Source organism: Diadema antillarum, unplaced genomic scaffold (genome assembly GCF_040938485.1).
Source record: "Diadema antillarum isolate AM-2024a unplaced genomic scaffold, OU_Dant_1.0 scf00000071, whole genome shotgun sequence".
NCBI lineage: Eukaryota > Metazoa > Echinodermata > Echinoidea > Diadematoida > Diadematidae > Diadema > Diadema antillarum.
In genome coordinates this window covers 13888577-13907718 of record NW_027270960.1, presented here as the reverse complement: position 1 = coordinate 13907718, position 19142 = coordinate 13888577, and the positions used below count along the sequence as shown (strand labels likewise).

Here is a 19142-nt window from a genome sequence, read left to right as displayed (position 1 = left end):
GTTTCACTTTTAACACAAACTGCCATTTACAGTGAATTTGTTTCTGTAATTTTACTACTGTCATGCATTTCATTACATTCCCTTGAGATACAGATTCCTTTAAGTGGTACATGTATATTACATTCCCTTGAGGTACAGATTCTTTTGAGTGGTATATGCTCTTGCGTTTATGTCTTTGACACATTTCCGTCAACTCTCCCCTCCCCCCCCCCCACCCCCCCGTTAATAACTGCAGACCCCTTCCAAAGCACCTGCACCTGCCCAACTCCAGCGGCCGGTATGCCAGCATCCAGTACCGCATGGCCCTCAAGGAGGTCAACAGCCTCCTGAAGAAGAAGAGCACCTTCATCCTCCTCGACAACCACAGCTACATCAAGCTCAACTTTACGTGAGTTCACACCCTCCACTGTGTCTCCAAGAAGAGCATCTCTCAGGGCGTGCATTTTGCTCGCAATGTTAACCCTCAACCTGCCCAGCTCCATTGCACACTTACACTCTTGACGAAGACCAAGGTCGTGCATAATCAATTACTACGGAGTGCCATGTTCATTTGTACATGCAGTTGTTAAGCAGTCATTGCATTGGCATTTGTGATGTGTAGACTGCATCTTATGCACTAATGAGCCCAGTATTCAGTGTGTTTAGCTCTGTTCTTCTTCAGCACCAACTACTGTATACGCTATATATTTCGCGGGGGTTTTATTTTCGCGAATTTCGCGAGTCGGGAGCTATTCGCGAATTTAACAACACGCGAAAATATTACCTTCCAAAATGAATCCCTTGCCTTGATGATACGAAAATTTCAGTACTAGTAGTAAACTGTACCATGTCATGGCTTACCGAACAGACCATATACTACTAGTACTGTACTGGCTAAGCTTGTTTACGTACATATAGCATGTCCACGTCTACTTACGAATACTGTAGAGAGCCAATCCATTATCGCAAGGGGACCACTCATCAGAAATCTAGCGCGATGGACTTAACCACTTCAAAAATGTTGAATTCTAACTTACTAGTTAGCAGAGTTTGGTAAGTTTTTTTTTTTTATGCAGTGTATAACTAGTATCATTCTTATTTGCTAGTAAGTTGAAAATTCACACTTTCTTTGCCACTTCATATTTTCTCTGGTCCCTCAATCGCGAATTTAACCACTCGCGAAAATGTGTGACAGCGGCAATTCGCGAAAATTTATGTACGCGAAAATTATAGCGTATACAGTAAGTAGAGAGCAATCTCAGTGCTGGATATTGAACATTTACTTTCAAAGTAAGCCTTGCATTGGAAAATACAACATCAGGGCACTTGTCCTGTAACCTCTTGGCCTCTGAACGGTTGAATGTTTCATACAACAGTGGAATTGTGCCAGTGTAATAATTACAACCTATAGCATACAATGTAATTACACTTCAGTGAAAGTTTGGTGCTGATATGAAAACAGGTAATTTGGAAACTGCATGGGAGTATTTCAAAGGTATTCAAATGTAAATTTGTTATTCATACCATGTTTGCTGTTCTCATGCCTATTCTACTGTCTAAATTGTAATATATAAATCATTGATTACACTATGCGAGGCAGCACTTCTTGAAGTTAGGTGTGTGTATGTGGGGGGGAGGGGGGACCCGTTTTTACATGTGGGTCAAGAAAGCTTCAAATGCAGGATCTGCTGTTTTGAGAGCCAGAGGCCCCATCTTGTACTGTATGTCATTGTGGTCCTCTTCATTTGAGATCCATGTGTGTAGCACTTATTTTGCTATAATAGTGGTGGATGGTGTCACGATCCAAGAGAAACGTACAGGGTGTACATTGAAACCACCCACCGCTAAATGTCCTACCACCGTGGAAACCCACCAAAGACTATCTTCCTTTTTACCTCTTCTCATCTTTTTTACAGTGAATCAGGAGGACCACCCATATCATTCTACATCATCAGGGTGTCTAGTAAGACCCCACTGGTCCTCAGACTAGCCTTCCTCGGAGGCACCCCAGGACACGAGAGAAACAAGGTGACCTTGACTTCCAGTCGTTGCTGCTGTTGTGAATTTGTTCAGTTCATCCTTTTGTTTGGCAGCAAATCTTGTATTGAGGACAGTCATTAGATGTTATTGTGTATTTTCAGTGATCCCTATTTCCAGCAAAAATCACTCATATTAACCAGAGTAGAATTTGTGGAGGCCATTTTAGCCTGAAACAATAAATTTTATGCATCTCCTCATGAATCTTCTAGTAGCAATTTTCTGCATACAGTCGCAATTCCTATAATTATGATTCTGTTTGGTCGATGCCTAATAGTAATCCAATCTTGTCCACATTTCTTCAGTGAGAATGTAAATGGACTATGATGATGCTTTTGTTCCTTTATGGCTTTACTTGGTCTGAGATGAGAAATGTTCACTCTGTAAAAACAGATTAATTTTGTATTATGTTCCGTTAACCCCTTCACAACCACCCACCTCAATCGCCTATGACAATGTACACAAATGAGTATTATGTTGGCAGTGGGAGAGTTAACTGCTTTGACTACTTTAGAGCAGGTTGTCCTGATGTAAGGATATTTGATGAGCTTATTATGGTGTTCTAATGGAAGCATTAGGGAACTTTGCAAGTTGATGCTGTACAGTACATGTACATGAGGTGACCAACCATGAGGGTACTGCATCCTTTAGTTCATTGTGCCATGCGAGCTCTTTCATAAATGTCCAACGATATAGCTCAGCTATTAAAGTTGCAATGTTCCCAGATGTACATGTAAATGCCATAAACAATATCATGCCTTTGGCTGCATCGGGGCTTGTACAACCCTGTTTTGGGGGACAGCCATAGATTTTAGGGGACCTTCAAGCTCATAGCAATGCTAACTGAAGAAATTTGCACATGACAGGCACAATCTATTGTCTGCGTCACCACTGCGAAAGCGCCCTCTGTAGGCTGTGTTTAAAATGTTCGGTCTTCTTCTTTCAGGTTGTGATGGAGCTAAAAAAGGACCTCTTGGCCCTCACCATGCCAAAGAAGAAAGTCTCCACGTACGTCTACGACAAGCAGCACGGCACCAAGACCACGGTCGTCCACGAATCAGACTCCGACACGCCCCCTGGTATGGGGAACGACTCCTGTGTCGTACTCCTTTCTAGGCCCATTGAGATGATACTCATGAGGTGAGTTGAAAGTCACAAAGGGGGAACCTGTCATCATTTACGTACAGAATTGTACCATTCTTTTATGGTAAATATGTTATGCACTGATTATGGTAAATGTATTATGCACTCACTGTAGTTCTTGTTGGAATATGTTTGTGTGAATTAATACAGGCCTTTCATGGGCTAATTCAGATATTACATATCTGTTGCACAGGAGCAGGAGAAGGATAGGTCCTATTTTTAAAAATCCAGTGTAAGAAAAGAAAAGGAAGGGGGTGGATACCAGTTATTCAAAGGAACAAAAGCATTTGATGGAGGTAACAAGGAGAACTTATTGCAGAAAATTTTAAAAGCATAGTCACTGGGAATCAAATTGTAAGATAGTTATATGCCTTTTGCTTTTATTGTTTTATGCAGTCATGTGATCTGGCTGTAGACAAGGATTTGTTGATTACATAGCCTACATCAATGAACACTGATGATTTTTTTCCCCCCTTGTCCTGCCCACACACCAGGTATGACAAGATGCCGGCTGACTTCACCGACCTGAAGACCTCCATCGAGGTGACTGCCACCTCGGTGCCCGTCTACATGAATAGCAAGGCGCCGAGCAGCACCCTGAACCGCCTGGCGTGCTACCTCCACCACCGGCGCTGGATCTGGGAGGCCCAGGGTGACCACAGCGTCCAGATGTCCACCAAGGCTGTGGCCAACATCCTGGACGTCCTCACCAAGTGAGTCCCATGAGAGATTGGGAGAAAGAGAGAATTTCCTGAAGGGTCATCGACATGGAAAGGGTTTCATTAAAAGGGAGTGCAAATTTGTTAACTTTTTAATGTGGCACAAATGCGTTAAAGTCTTGCTTTAAATACATTTTCATGATTTTATTTTGTCACAATTCCACCTGTAACATTACATCATACAATTGTAGCTGAAGCCAAATACATGCATTCATTTAGATGGATCTAGATAGATCTATAGAAAAATGCATGGATGAGTAGCTAAAGAGACGTATAGAAAGAAAGGTAGATTGAGACAGAATGCAGCTTTATCCAGTAGCAAATTTGATTGACAGTGTGCCCGGAATGTTCATGAAAAAATCCAGCATATGAATACAATTCAAAACCAAGCAAGCAAACAAGAGTCCATATGTGAATAATCATGTATGTATACATTGGTAGTGGTACCATACACTTCATAATCTGTTGTTAAGAAATATATTGTACTATAGGTTTTCCCGCCCAATTTCATCCGATTTGCATTCGAATTAATGACAAGGCATTCAAATTCAAGGGATTTTAGTCACTGCTCTACTGTCACGGTTCATTTTAATTGTTTGAGTATTCAATTTTATTTCATGTCATTCCTTGTAGATTTTATTTCATTCAATTTAGAGAGAAATTCATTCAATTTAACAGCTCAAAGTTGGCATTCAATTTCGCGCCAGCTGGACAGACGTTCAAATTCGCACCAAATACCAGTTTCAATTTCCTTTATGGGCACACAACTTCGACCTTTGAACGTTCAAATTCAGTTAGCATAACCAAGTCCTGTAATTCTATGCAATTCTTACAAATATTCTTACTTTGATGAATGTCAAATTCATCAACTTTCAGTGTTATCATTTCAATTTTAACATCTCCTTTTCATGTTTTTTTTTTAATTCGGCTAGTTTCACTTTATATCCCCATCAAGATGGATATCACATTATTTTACAGAATGGTTAAACTCCGACTTTGCTCACATAATGAGAGATCACATGAAAACATCGATATGTCAAGTGTGATTACAGTCGTATTACAGATTTTGTTTTCAGTCACGCTTGAGGTTTGAAATGTGTGTTAGATACACTGCGTTGGGATATTCTTTCTTTCACATAATTATTCATAATTTCGATGTTCAGTCTCTCAGTCTCTTCAGCTGTCGATCTGTTAACGCGCCAGGCACCTTGGCATGTACGTCTGAGAGTGGTTGTACTGTGTTATTCAAACAGATGGAGAATTTACAAAGAACATGAGCAGCAACGAAAAACACTGCCCAGATGCTGTAAATGTTCGTCTATTCGTTAATTTGAATTCCTTAATGTTCATCACAGCTGTGCTGGTGCGAATTTGAATGCGTTTCACGTGCATTTTTAATTTGAACGCGCTGTTTACATGTTTACAGTATGTGACAAAATCAGGAATTTGAATGCTGATGAAATTAGATTGAATAAACTACTTAGCTTTTTGAATGTTTATCTCGGTGATCATTCAAATTCGCTCGAAAATGAATGCTTGCATCATTAAATCGAATGCAAATCTGATGAAATTGGGTGGGAAAACCTATATTACTGGTCTCTCTCATGTTCATGACCATTACAATCTTACATGATGATAGCTTCCACTGCTTCAGTAAAATACACAAATGTGAAAAACACCATTGCTCTTTACTGCCTCTATTGCCAACCACTGTTATATCTTATTGCACATGATTGAAAAACTGCCCTACATCGACTTTGTATCTTGTGGTGCAGACTACGTCTCCAGCAAGGATTTCATGTGGCGTACTCCACAAGTGGCATTCTCAGCTTCGTCATGGAGCTCAAGATGAAGGTTTGGCTTCAGCTATTACTGTACGGTAACCTTGTGCATTCTGGATTGTTACAATGAGCTTGACGAGAAGAGTGCATGTACAATTGTATACTCCAAGTACTCAAGCAACCAGTAAAATGTACAATGTAATTAGACTTCAGAAGGGCATCCAAATACATTTACTTTTCTGTCTCTCTACTACTATTTATGAGGTGCAAATCTGCATACTGAGATTCCTGATAGGTACATGTAATTCACTATCAAGTATGAAGAGCTCATGTCAAACTCTGGAATTGGTCGTTATTTTTACTCATTTATCTATCTATTTATTCATTTATTTTCCTTTTTTTTGTGTGTGTTTATCTATTCATTTTCTAATTTATTATTTTTTTGGGGGAGGGGGTTGAGGATTCTACTTTTACCCTATCTACCGTCTCGTTTGCGTTGTGTGGGGTTTATGTTTGTCATTGGCTTCTGTACCTGAGTAATGGATGCAGGAACAGTGAAAATGGCTTATCCTTCAGTTTCAGTTTCAGTTTCAGTTTAATGTATTTTGCACCAAGCATTAAAAATATACAGAGCATACAATAAAACATGAAAGTACAAAATGAGATACAAAAAGAGAAATATGCATAGGACATACAACATACAAGTAAAAATAATGTGGCGGTATGACTACATACAGAGACAATGCCATTGGTGGGGGAAGCAGCAAGAAAGGAAAAAGCCCTTGTGAGTAGCTGACCCATTGTACTGTAATATACATACCTTTGACAGATTTAAGGAAAAAATGTCAGTTAAGTTGACAAAACAGAACAAGTCAAACCAATGCAATCATTACAAAAGAAAACTACAGAGGTATGGACGATAACAACACAGAAAACAGCAACAACAAAAATACGCCTTGAATTAACTATGTTTGTAATCTTCCAATAAAAAGTGTTTATATCTAATTTTGAAATTATTTATGGATTTTGATGCTTTAATTTCTCTAGGGATAGAATACCATATACTGTATGAGGGCCCTGATATATAACTGAATTTTTGAAAAATGAGGTGCGCATGTGATATAGATGATAGTTTGCAGAATTTCTTGTTTCGTAATTATGGATAGTGCTGTTCAGCGAAAAATAATCTAAATCTGATGAAGAGTTCACGTATTACAACGAGGTACTGTTTTTAACAAGGTAATTTCAGCAGTTTCCATTTTCCATTACAGTATTTAGCTACTGTAGTCTCTTTAATTGTTTACAGTGAGGTACCACTTGTAACAAGGTAAAATAGGAGGTACCGGCAACCTCGTTGTAACAGGGTTTCCCTGTAGCAGAAGAGGATCTGAGCTTACACTGACAGGCATTTCACAGTCATGTTACAGTGGCGTTTTCTGGCAATGTGCTCTCACCCAATTACGACACAGAACCCACTTGCCAGCATCATGGAGAAGACGAAGCCAAGAAGCGAGAAGACAGAGGCAGAGATGGCTGGTAGCAGGGACGCCGCCCCGAAGGATACATCGTCCACCAATGGCCATGATGTCTTCCCGTGCCTCCTGCAGTACATCATCTTTCCTCCGCATTCAGCCACCTTCAAGAGGGACAGGACGATATCGTGAGTGAAACTGAGAACGTTTCAAAATATTTGTAGCTGTTCTTAATACAGAAGAAAGTTACCCCACGTTCATCCGATGAAAATGGTGTGTAAACATTGTGAGACTACACTGTACATGCTTGAAATATACCTTTACATGAATTAGTAGATTGTAGTGTGATGTGTATAGCTCAAAATAATCAAAACTAATGAGAGTATTTAGTTCTTTGTCTTTTTGGTGTTTGTTGTCACCTAAGGTCAAGATAATAGAAAACAAAATCATTCTATTGTCAAAATTTTGGTGTATTCAGTTCTGTAGTTGAGACTGTATTATGTGAATGTAACATTAGTCTGTACTGCAAATATGCAAAAGTCAACTTCATCTTTCCTGGAGGGAATAACAGGTTTTAAGCATGGAAATGAATCATGATACAACATGTATATTCCAAAAACAAATTCTGCAAGTTAGATGCAGAAAGCAAAATTAATGTATGCACATGAACATTGTACATCATGAAGTTGAAATTGACTTTGTATACAAATGTATCACATCATATGATACATGCTCCGAAACAAAGTGCTTTTTGCCCATGACATATTACCTTCTACAAATCTGAAAAGTTACGTACATGTATATGTTCAATTTGATGTAAAGAGTTACTCTTGATGCTGATTTATCTCAAGAAGATGTGTATGTTCGGGTTTTTTTTCTTGATCAAGGGGTGGGGACGAGGAGGATGGAGATGGTCAGGATACATCCGAGGCTGATGGCCGGCTTCAGCTGGTGACCGAGTGTTGGATTGAGCCCCAGAGTGGCACCATCTTTGACCCTCCCAAACAGTGCCCATTCTTCGATGGGGTCACCTACCCCGCCCTTCCGTCTGTGGTGAATATGATGATGCCTTGGCATAATGCACTTAACTTAAATGTTCTGTATGTGTAGTCAGTAGCATTTGAGTAGAAGAGCTCTCTCAATGTGTTTTCTTATAGGATCTTTGATCTTCTTGATAGGATTTTTTTAGTCTTTGTTTACATGGTCATAGCATTGATGATCATGCCTTATAAAGTATACAAGCAGACTGAACACAAAATACATAATATCCTCATATGCATAGTATCAGCATATACTGTACAGTGTGTATCAATTCACATGCTTTCATTTTTTCATTGTTCTTATCAAATAACCCTGATATGGGCTATCAGAGCTCTTTCTTTTTATACATATTTCTTTATGCACTTTAAAAATGGTAGAACATAGGTACATGTATTTGTGGATTCCCAATATATCTGGCTTCATTGAAAATGTAGTCTATTTCCTGTTGGTGTCATTAGATGATTAGTGATATATGTAGTCATCCAAACTGTGGTAACTACAGTCAGAGGCATGAACTTGCTCCTAACTGTTACCCATTATGCTGAACCTCCCTCTTACATGGAAATTCCATTCTGATATTATGTTGCTTTGTATGAAAACACACACACACACACACACACACAAACAACAACAACAACAACAAACAAACAGAGGAGCATACTGTACCTAAAAATTTTGGGGGAACTTGGAAACATAAGACAGAGCTATAAATCTTTAAAGTCCAGAGTAAGAAACAAATTGGTAATTCTGTGTGATCTACAAACGTGTACATGTACAAATCTATATGTAGCTGTTGAGCAGTTCAATTCGTACAAAAAAGTTCCATTCAATTCGTACAAAAAAGTTCACCACTTTAAAGTTTTTTGGGAGAAAACTTTCTTCAGAGCTGTTCTTATACATGCTTCCCTGCAAATAAGTAATGTCTGTGCCTAAACATTGTAGAAAAATGGAAATTCATGAAACTATCTAGACACAAAACACTCAACACACTGATCGCACAAAATTTCCAATTTGCTGTAAAAATACTCTAAAAGTCTTACAATTCATAACATTTGTTACGTGTCCGATATTTTCTCCAAATTTTTACTGCTCTTCTTCCCTGGTTGTTTTGTTTTCACGTAAAGCAACATAATGGATAAATAAATAATGATAATTGGTATGATCTATGATGCCAAATCCACTCTGTTGATTGCTCAAGACTCAAATGTACGGTAATTCATAACACATGTATTGTAATTTAGTCTTAAATGTATTTGTAATCAAAATTGTTGAAATTGTTGAAACTAGCTATAATGAGTTTCATATTTGTATATTATTATGTTTGATTATGTTGAAAAAAAAATTGTAAATGATGCCATACGGAGAGTGAATAAATCAAATCAAATAGGAGTAGAGAAGATCGAGGTACTGTAATATTATGATGGAATTTCCCATTACACTCTGTGGTTTTGTTTGTTTGTTCGCTTGTTTTTAGATCTTTCCCATGGATCAGAAGATCATCTCTGTTCTCCTAAACTTTGAGCATCTAAGGGTCATGTGCTCCTCGGACTATGACCGGGAGATGGCCTCGACCTCCTCATTCCAGGGCTCCCCCGGCCAGGGTTTCTCGCTGAGCGAGACCATCCAGCGCATGCCGTACTCCACCGACTACCTGGGACTGCTACCAATGTGCCAGCAGGCCCATGTCGTGTGCTCCACGTTCATACCAGGTTAGTTTCACAGCTTCACAAGTTTGTCGGCACAGTTGTAGGATGTAGTCGTTTCATTGGCACCAGTGTAGCATTGATTCGTTTGTGGTTTATGATCATCATAATAAATCTATCTATCTATCTATCTATCTATCTGATATATATGTATATATATATATATAATATATATATATATATATATATATATATATATATATATATATATATATATATATAATATACTGTATTGTGTGTGTATGTCTGTTTGTGTGTTTGTGATATAATTGTATATACATTGTATGTATCTGCCTTTATCTTTTGATTGAATGATTCTATAATTCAAGCGCCACCTTTGTTCAGTGAAATTATCTCAGAATAAATTATGTGACTTTGAAGACTTTAGTTGCCTCCTGCAGTGTCAGGTAAAGGATATTTGTTGTGTACCTGTAGAACTTATTGCAAGTTCTGAGAATTTTTCTTTTCTGCTGATGGGGGTTAGTCCCATTTTTGGAGGACAATGATCTAATGTTATCACATCTGATTGATAATGTCTTTGCTTTGCTTTGCTCTCAGAACCATGTGTTCACAAGGTTTTGGTATGACGTAAGAGTGTAAAGCTTCCTATATGATGTACCGTAAGAGGCGTGCCATGTCCATTTCTGTCTTTGTACAATGTAGGTAAAAGTGAGAATGCCAATGTCCGGTCAGGCCACCCCTTTCAGCACCCCAAACCCAACGACATCCTCTTCACTCTGCTCCTGGGCTCCCTGAAGGCGATGACCAGTGTCCGACTAGACCTCTCGGCCCGGGACAGCCTGCTCCTCGCCCAGTCCATCCTTGACCGCCACAAGGGTGACGATGCATCTCTCCCGTTTACCCTGACGGTGGCGGACATCTCTGCCCTGCTGAGGGACTTGAATGAAGACGGCATGGAAGATACTGTGAAGGCCCCAGAACACGGCCTGAGCAGCCTGGTGGTGGACGCACCACGGAATATCCCCAAGTGGACGATGTTTGTGACGGACGTTGGGAAGGACCACTTGATACTAGCCTTTGTGCCCTCCTCCTACAAGGACTTGCAGCTTCTCATGGAGAAACCAGAAGAGCAAGTGGAGGACAAAGTGGAGGAAGGGACGGATGATGTTGACCAAGAGGAAATGATGAAAAAGGAAGACCCCAATGTTGAGAGTTCAGATGGCACTGGTGTGGAAGCATCCCAGTCGGAGATTGGAGCTTCTGATGGACGATCACCCTGTGAGGAAGGGTCGGCCAAGCAGAGCCTGGCCCTCCCGATATTCATCTACGATTGCTCCCTGTCCAACCTGACCAATCACCTGCTGGGGCGGCTGGACCAGCGCTCAGTGAAAAACGTCTTCAAAGACCTGACGTTTGCCACCCAGGAGGCTGAGGCCCAGGCCCCGCCCACTCCCAGGGCGGTGCCCAGACATCGGTCTCGTGCGGCCAGTGAGCAGAATGGTAGGATACGACGTAATGTTGTTCTCTAGTATGCATTTTATAATACTCCAGTGATGAACAGTAGACTAACATGATGTGATTTCTTTGTATGCTTAGACAAACAAAGTGTCAAACAGTCTGTATTTTGCTGTTGGAAAAAGTAGTGATAGTTACAATGGAAAGTGTCTTTATGCCTTACAAGACATTGTATACTTGTTACATGTTTTTTCTGTATGTACACACGATGTATATGATTTATGAATGTGCTCAAGGTAAATCATTTTTGGTGCATTATGAGATTAATTGCATTCTTCACATTATTGTTTTTGAAGTACATTGCAATATAGAATATTTGCCATGCATGTATTATCAGAATCAGTTTCTTTGTACCATAAAATATGATAAGATATTAGATGTGCAGCATAATTGCTTTAAAAGCAGTCTGAGAAATGGTTGTAATCACTATATCATTAGTCTTGTTCTGCTGCTTCCTATTTATCCTGCAGATCTGTTCACTGTGCCCAGTCAGAATGTCGGCAAGGCGCTGGAGTGGTTCTGCGGTCACCTCTCGGACAAAGTCCACAAGACCTTCGTCATTGGCCTCTTCAAGAGCCTCCAGTTGGGCCAGTGGGTGGACTGTCGTGACGTCCAGTTTGCCATCGACTGGGTGTGCGTGGACTCGCAGCATGAGATCGACATCGCAGAGTTTGTCCAAGTTGTTTGTGGCCATGTCTACAGAGTGAGAGCAAAGGTATGTAGCCACACTAACTTCAAAATAAGTTTATTACTTTTGCCGTTTTCTAGCCCCAGTGTTTTTGTGAAGTTGTTAGTTTTGCTGTGTTGTATTTATGTATTATCTGATGATGAGTCTGAGAGCTACTACATACAGTACATTGTACCCCTCATTTACAAAACTTCCATGAGAAATTCTTGAGAAAATGTGGCCTTATCTTAATAGGATAAATCCTTTTGTGTGGACATTCCATGAGATTCAACTTGTGTTGCTCATGCTCAATCTACCTGGAAAAGAAGGCTCATTTCTCTTTAGTTGACAAGAAGATGCCTCGCCAATACTAATGTCTTCCCTTATGTCAAAAGTTTCTAAGAATCAGAATTGCTTGTTGCCAATCCATGTCGCCTTTCCCACCTTGTAAGTTATGGTGTGTAATTTTAAAGGGAAGTGTAAATTGGTGGGTAGAGGGAATATCACTGGTTCTGTGCTGTACTTCTATAGGGTACACATTTACAAGTCAATTGCATGTACATAAAACTTTGAATTTTTCTTCCTGGGTGTCGCCGTTGGTTTGTCCTCATACCAACTCATCTTTGGACTCTGTTATCACAGGTGGATGCAGAGAAGCAGGCTGAAGAAAAGCTACAGAAGAAGATCAAGTTTGCAGACCAGATGGAAGGAGATGGTGCACAGAAGCCTCTAGATCGGTCCCTTAAGTCCCCAAGGTACAATTGCATCCATAGTAAAACTTTAATTTGAAAACAAACAAAAAAGATCTTAGGGTTGTCGGTTCAGTGGTTCTTCATCACCTACTTTGTGTCTCTATGTAACATCAGGTCAGAGTTCAAGTCCAGCATCGCCGGCCGAAAGTCGTCTGGCATCGTCATCCCGCTGGAGGACCTTACGGCCATGCCCGGCTGCCAGTGCGAAATCACCAAGGGCCTCCACGCCATGGCCCGGGAACGCTTCACCCAGGTGATGGGTGCCCACTTTAAACAGGTGCCCTCCAACCCGGACATCTGGTATTACCACATGCAGAGAGATGGAGAGGAGGAGGAGATGGAGGAGGAGGAAGATGTTGCTAGGGGAGACAGGGCGGATGAGAATAATGCCGAGGATGACGAAGATCATGTAAGAGTGAAGGTCATGCACATATCACAATCACTCGCTTTCCTGGGTGTGAGATCATGAATGATCATGCCAACAAGAAGTCTTCTTCCTATGTACTTCAGTGAGAGAATCTTACTTTATGTGGCGATGCTACAGCATCATTGCTATTCACATTAAATGTATTTTTTAGTGAGTTTGTTGAGAAAACCTGTCAGTCCACACAGTGCATCCACAACTATGTGTATGCCATGAATGTATCCTCCTTATTAGTAAACAGTCCAAAGACTCTTCCCTTATGCCCAATGCATCTCAAGGAAAGTATTGTGTATTCACTGAATGTATTTTCTCTGTGATAAACATAGGACATTTGATTGGTGTTTCGGTAATGCCGTGAAGGTTTGAACATCTCATGCTTGAGCTGTATCCTCACAGCTTCTGTAAAATATAGTTCCATTACATAATTTTGCTCCTGTGACAATTTGCTCCTCCCGTGAAATACCTGCACTCTAAGCTAAACATAAATTCTACCCACAAACACCACCCTAACCCTAATCGTAATCAAGCTAACCTTAAAACCCTATCACAACCCTAAACCTAAACCTACATGGATTGTAAGTCTGTGGAGAAAATATAAACAGAGCAGTTGCTGAAGGAGCAAATGTTGTGTCACCATAAAATGTACGTTGCATACCAATAAATATAGTGAGGTATATTGGGGATTTTCAGTTAATGTCGTGGTGGTACAACTTCTCGTGCTTTATAAGCTCACATTCACATTTTTGCCTAAAGGTATTTCTTGAGAGGGACTACCACGAGAGTAGCGAAGCTCACATGGATTACTTGAGGAGCAGCCTCGGCCCCTCTGCCTCCCACACACCGGAGGTCTTTTCATCGGAAAATGTCAGCTGTACGTATCTCCCACCTCTTGTAGTGTTCTTTTACTATAACTGTTTTTCTGTGTGTGTGTGAGTGTGTGCAGAGCATTTTTTTTGTGTGTGTGTGTGTTTGGAGCAAATATTTTGTGCTGGACCTGTTTCAGTAAACATACTCCTGTTTATGATTTTTATACTATAACATTTTTGTTCATATCCATGTATTTCCAAAAATTATCTGATTTTGTTAGTTTTACACTAGTTCAGTAGAGAGTGAAATTCACAAAAGTGTCAACATCAGAAAAAATCTGTAATATTTACAGTACTCTTGTATTTTCCTAATATGTATCTGCCTATGCTTTGCATCACAAAAGTCAAGTTGTCAAGTGAAATGATTAAATTGAGGTCAAATTGTGCAAGATGAGATTTAATACTCTGAAGTCACATGCTGGTCATCAAAATTGGCTGTTCCTAACCCACTTAAAATTGAGCTTAACCTGCAGGACTGGGACACTTTTGGACAGAATGATTTAAAATAAACGTTAATCAAAGTGTGCTTTATTATTCATCCTCTATTGTGTGTGGAACTAGCTTGGGATCCATACACTCTATGAGAACATCTCCCTTTGTCTAGCTATGATAGCATCTGTGCACAGATTAACCTGCAGCTTGGAATACATATTAAAGGAAACCCGAACCCAAATAGCAATGTGGATTGAGTGAGAGCAGCAACATTAGTAGGACACATCAGTGAAAGTTTGAGGAAAATCGGACAATCAATGCAAAAGTTATGAATTTTCAAAGTTTTGGTGTTGGAACCAAAAACTTCGAAAGAAAGGTTACCTCTCGAGATAATATCCCAAACTGCCAGTATTCCTTGAAGCGCAAAAAGCACGGTGCTTGTCCACTCAAAAATCTATGCAGGCAACTTTTTCTACATTTTATAAGATGCATGGTCACTTATATTTATTAAAGCTGCGAAACTGTATGTTTCACAAATAAACACAAATGTCTTTCTTTCCCCCCTGTGCCTTTTGATCTACAGATTTGTATATGTGGTGTTTCTTTTCCTCTATTTTCCTCTGGGTTTTTTTTCTTAGCGATTTATGCATTAATATTGTCATGTTTTTCATACACTTTGCACTTAATTAAGTGTGTAAACTTGTGAAGAGTATTCTGCTTCTCTATTTTTTTCCAAGTCTGGTGTGACTTGCATGGTAGAGACAGTATCTGAATGGCTAAAAGGAATTACATACAGGTAGCATGTTATGGTAGACCCTATGCAAAGTCACTGGCGATTCAGAATCTGGTAGGGAATGTGTTAATCACTGACAACAACACTACAAATTGGACACATTTGTTTGAGCTCAGTTGTGTGTTCAAGATATGATGATATTGCAGGTATAGACATTCCATTTGAGTATTTATTGGGAATGGATCTTTAAAGCTGTTTTCAGATTGAGCGATTTCAGAGATTGCAATTGAGTTGGGTTGTGTGCACAGTGTTTCTGATGTATCGTACATGTACGTACTGGAATTAATTTAATTTTTTCCCACTCTTCTCATGATGTGTTTGATGTGTGTAGCACCGTCGATGTTAAACCTGGCTAAACCTGCCAACGGCCGTACATCAGCCAGACACAGAAGTAAATTGAGCATGTACATATCTGCCTGTGAAAAACCCACCCTAAAATATTCCACTACAAGTGTATGCACCTTTACAGCGTATGCGATATGTATACATGTACCTCCAGGCCAGTCATAATTATGTGATGTGAAATACGTCATACATTCCACATTGATATTCGATTTAAAGGAAGCATGTCCACAAACACACATATAAACACACTTTATCATGAACATCATTCCCCATGCAGTGTGTGCTGTGTGTTACTCTAGTCTAACTCTTAACTTTTTAGTGTAAAATGCAGAGATGTGATTATTTCACTATGTATGCAGAGTGTAATTATATGACTGAAGTTTCCAATCATTATCAGTGACAACTACTGAGAGCTGAATATTTCTGGGTTTGTGCTGCAATAGCACTCTACATTTGTCTTCAGTACAGACCAATGCAAAGATTCGTTTGACATGGAGCTGAATAGTGCTTGTATATTTTAATATTCATCGGTCAAAGTTTGGGGGTTGTCTAAAATATCAATCATCTCTTTATATAGCTCTATGTTAATTCCTTATGATGTAGGCTTTGCAAAATTCCCATAACTTTCAAAGCATTATATGCAAGACATGTTGATTTGCAGAGACATTAATAGCTTTAATCAATCTTGCTGCCATTTGATGACCATTGCCGTAACCCAGACCAGAAGCTTGTCGCTGGTAAAACATGAGGTTTTGCCCAAAAGGACATGCATAATTTCTTTGTATGAAGAGGAAAATAGTTAAAAATATTGAGGCCACATACATAGCTGACCCCTTGTGTGCTGCTTGCATGGTGTCTTTTTGATAAGTTGGAATACACCCCTGATGTCGGCACGGGCACGGCCATAAAATTTTGACCAGATTTTGACCTCTTGACCCACGGATCAATGCATTGTATCTGGAAAGTGCAATGTATGCATGTACACAGCTATTTTTTTTTCTTTTGTTTTCTTGTTTTGTTATTTTTGTTATTTTTATGTGTAACGTGTGTGTCTGCATATCTGTGTGTTCCAGCATTGAAATCTGTTCCACCTACATGTATGTATTTATTGCTTTAAAAGTGAGCAATGCCTGGTTTCAGAATTTCGTCCCACTCTTAACCACTCACCCTTCACTATATAGTCACACGCATCTTCAGTCAGTCATGTGGTGCGATGTATGCACAATTGCATGAACGAGACACACTTACATGTATGTATGATGCTGCATATGAAGAGTTTAATTGCAAATTGGGCTAAGTGCCATTTTAAAACGGTTTAGAGTAAGTCCATGTTCAGATAGAGCAAAATGAAATCTTTCCAAGGATACCTCAGTTGTTATGTAATTTATAAATGAATATTCGTGAAGTTATGCATGAAGATACACTGTACTCCAAACTTTCGTGTCATTTTTTTTTACTATTTAGCAGCTTTAATCACAAATATCTCAATTTAGCATGAATGGAGTTAAGTTGTTTTTTGCGATCAAACTCTTCATATGTACTTTGCATGGTTAGTGGTATGTTCTCGTATTGCATGTATTACATGAGGCTCGTTATATACTGGTAACAATTAGAGATCATGAATCAGTATTTCTTGACAGTTGCATTAAAAAAAAAGAAAAAAAAAAGAAGTATTTTCCATGTGTCTGTCTAACAGTATAACAGTCCAACAGTTCATCTGTCAAAGTGTCAAGTCATAACCTTTACCATAGTTATGTTAAAATTCTCCCTTTTCAAATGTACAATGTCATGTAAAGTAAGAGCATCAATTTTATTCACTTGTGCAACCTGAAGTTCAGCTTTAATACTTCTGTTGTTTATATTGTATTGGCAATGCAAAAGTCATGCAAGACTTTGAGCTACTATGGACCTACATGTAGACTGTAGGATATGAGGGTCATTGGAAATTAGTCAAGCATATTTGTACACTGCATGTTTTGTGAAGAATTAACCCCCCCCCCAAAAAAAAAAAAAAAAAAAAAAAAAGGAAGAGAAAAGTAAAAAAAGTCATTCTGAATGTGAGATTTTATTATCTTTTCTTTTTCTCTTTCCTGTCTTTGGACAGTGAATTCATACACTGATGGGACCGTGGATGAAGAAAACGAAGAGGATTACGAGCAGGATGACGATTTCCACCTGAAGGAATACGACAGTAAGATTAATTCCATCCCGGACGTCTACCAGAAGTCCAACGATCACAGCATCGATTTCCTCTCGGATCCCAGCCACGGGAGGAGCTCCGTCGAGTCGGTCATGGGCAGCTACGAGGAGGAGATCTCACCCCTCTTTGTCACATTGGTATGCTCCGTCAAGCTGCAGACCAACATGGGTCATCTGACGGTCAGGACCATTCCAACATGTTTGGGTAAGTCAAAATTCTTATATATTGAGGGACAAGATACATGTATGTCTTATCCTTCAAGTGATTGCATTGCTTTGCTGACTGACATGTCACTTACACTTTAATGAAACAATGATAAAAACTGAATCAGATGTGTTAAAAAGCATACTGCAAAGACAGCAGTTATTCATTAGCATACAGTACCTCAGTCCTTTCATGGTGAAACCAATATTTACAGTTACAGTACATACAGCTTCAAAGTGTAAGTACATGTAGAACCTTTGATAAAATAACAAATCCTATGGTCAATACACTCCTATGAAAAGAAAGAAAAAAATATCTTGGGATGTTTCGCAGCCCACTGCTTTTCAGTTTTGTAATTCCTCGACGTCACTTTTCCCTCTCATTCAGCCTGTGTCATTCATGTTGTCATTATAATTGTTTCACTGTCAATATCCTTTACACCTGAGGCTCAAAAACCATATGTAGATGTAGCAACAACAAACTGATTGCCTGTGTGTATGCAGTGTGTATAGTAATGGTGAGCACCCTGATGTCAAATTTCTGACAAAGTCTGTGTGTGTTTTTCCTCTGTAGGTGAACTGATCACATGCTTGGAGTCTCAGCCATCCAAGGACTTTGACCTCAACAACCTCTCCATGACCCTTGACATTATTTGCCTGACCCTGCCGCCTGACTTGGACTTCCCCCAGGACATCGGGGAGCTGGATGATGAGGACATGTACCGGGGAGCCTCATTCACGGAGCACTCCCCTCCCCTGTCCCCCGCCCCCGATGCACCGGACCAGCTCCGTGCCAACACTCTCTCCACTTCAGATGTTGGGGAGTGAGTTGAAGCCAATCAATTGTCTCTTTATACGCATATCTATCAATGATCATATCTCAGTAACACCCTGATTTACAAATGCAATTAAAGCTTGGATATTCTTTAGATTTATGGATATTGTTCTTAAATTCCAGCCATCTGGAAAGGTTCATTGAATCATGTATTCCCTCTTTGCTGGTTCTTTGCTATGTTTCACAGGAGAAAGTTTGCTTTAACCCATTCCATACTGAATTCTGAAATGCCCATAGACTTAATACGCAGGCCACTAGGTTCCTATGTGGAACT

General features: G+C 39.6%; 1 protein-coding gene across 1 annotated transcript in view; it reads left to right on the top strand.

Annotated features, from left to right (window-relative positions):
* The window catches only part of LOC139716862 (KICSTOR complex protein SZT2-like), a 108826-nt gene that overhangs the window by 17206 nt on the left and 72478 nt on the right, over nt 1-19142 (top strand). The window contains exons 17-32 of the mRNA XM_071628391.1: nt 236-388; nt 1896-2007; nt 2963-3156; nt 3654-3872; nt 5654-5732; nt 7129-7319; nt 8019-8184; nt 9647-9881; nt 10539-11336; nt 11822-12066; nt 12661-12773; nt 12885-13179; nt 13948-14065; nt 15617-15676; nt 17735-18034; nt 18608-18857. Of these exons, the coding sequence (XP_071484492.1) occupies nt 236-388; nt 1896-2007; nt 2963-3156; nt 3654-3872; nt 5654-5732; nt 7129-7319; nt 8019-8184; nt 9647-9881; nt 10539-11336; nt 11822-12066; nt 12661-12773; nt 12885-13179; nt 13948-14065; nt 15617-15676; nt 17735-18034; nt 18608-18857 (3528 nt within the window). The remainder of the gene's footprint in view (nt 1-235; nt 389-1895; nt 2008-2962; nt 3157-3653; nt 3873-5653; nt 5733-7128; nt 7320-8018; nt 8185-9646; nt 9882-10538; nt 11337-11821; nt 12067-12660; nt 12774-12884; nt 13180-13947; nt 14066-15616; nt 15677-17734; nt 18035-18607; nt 18858-19142) is intronic.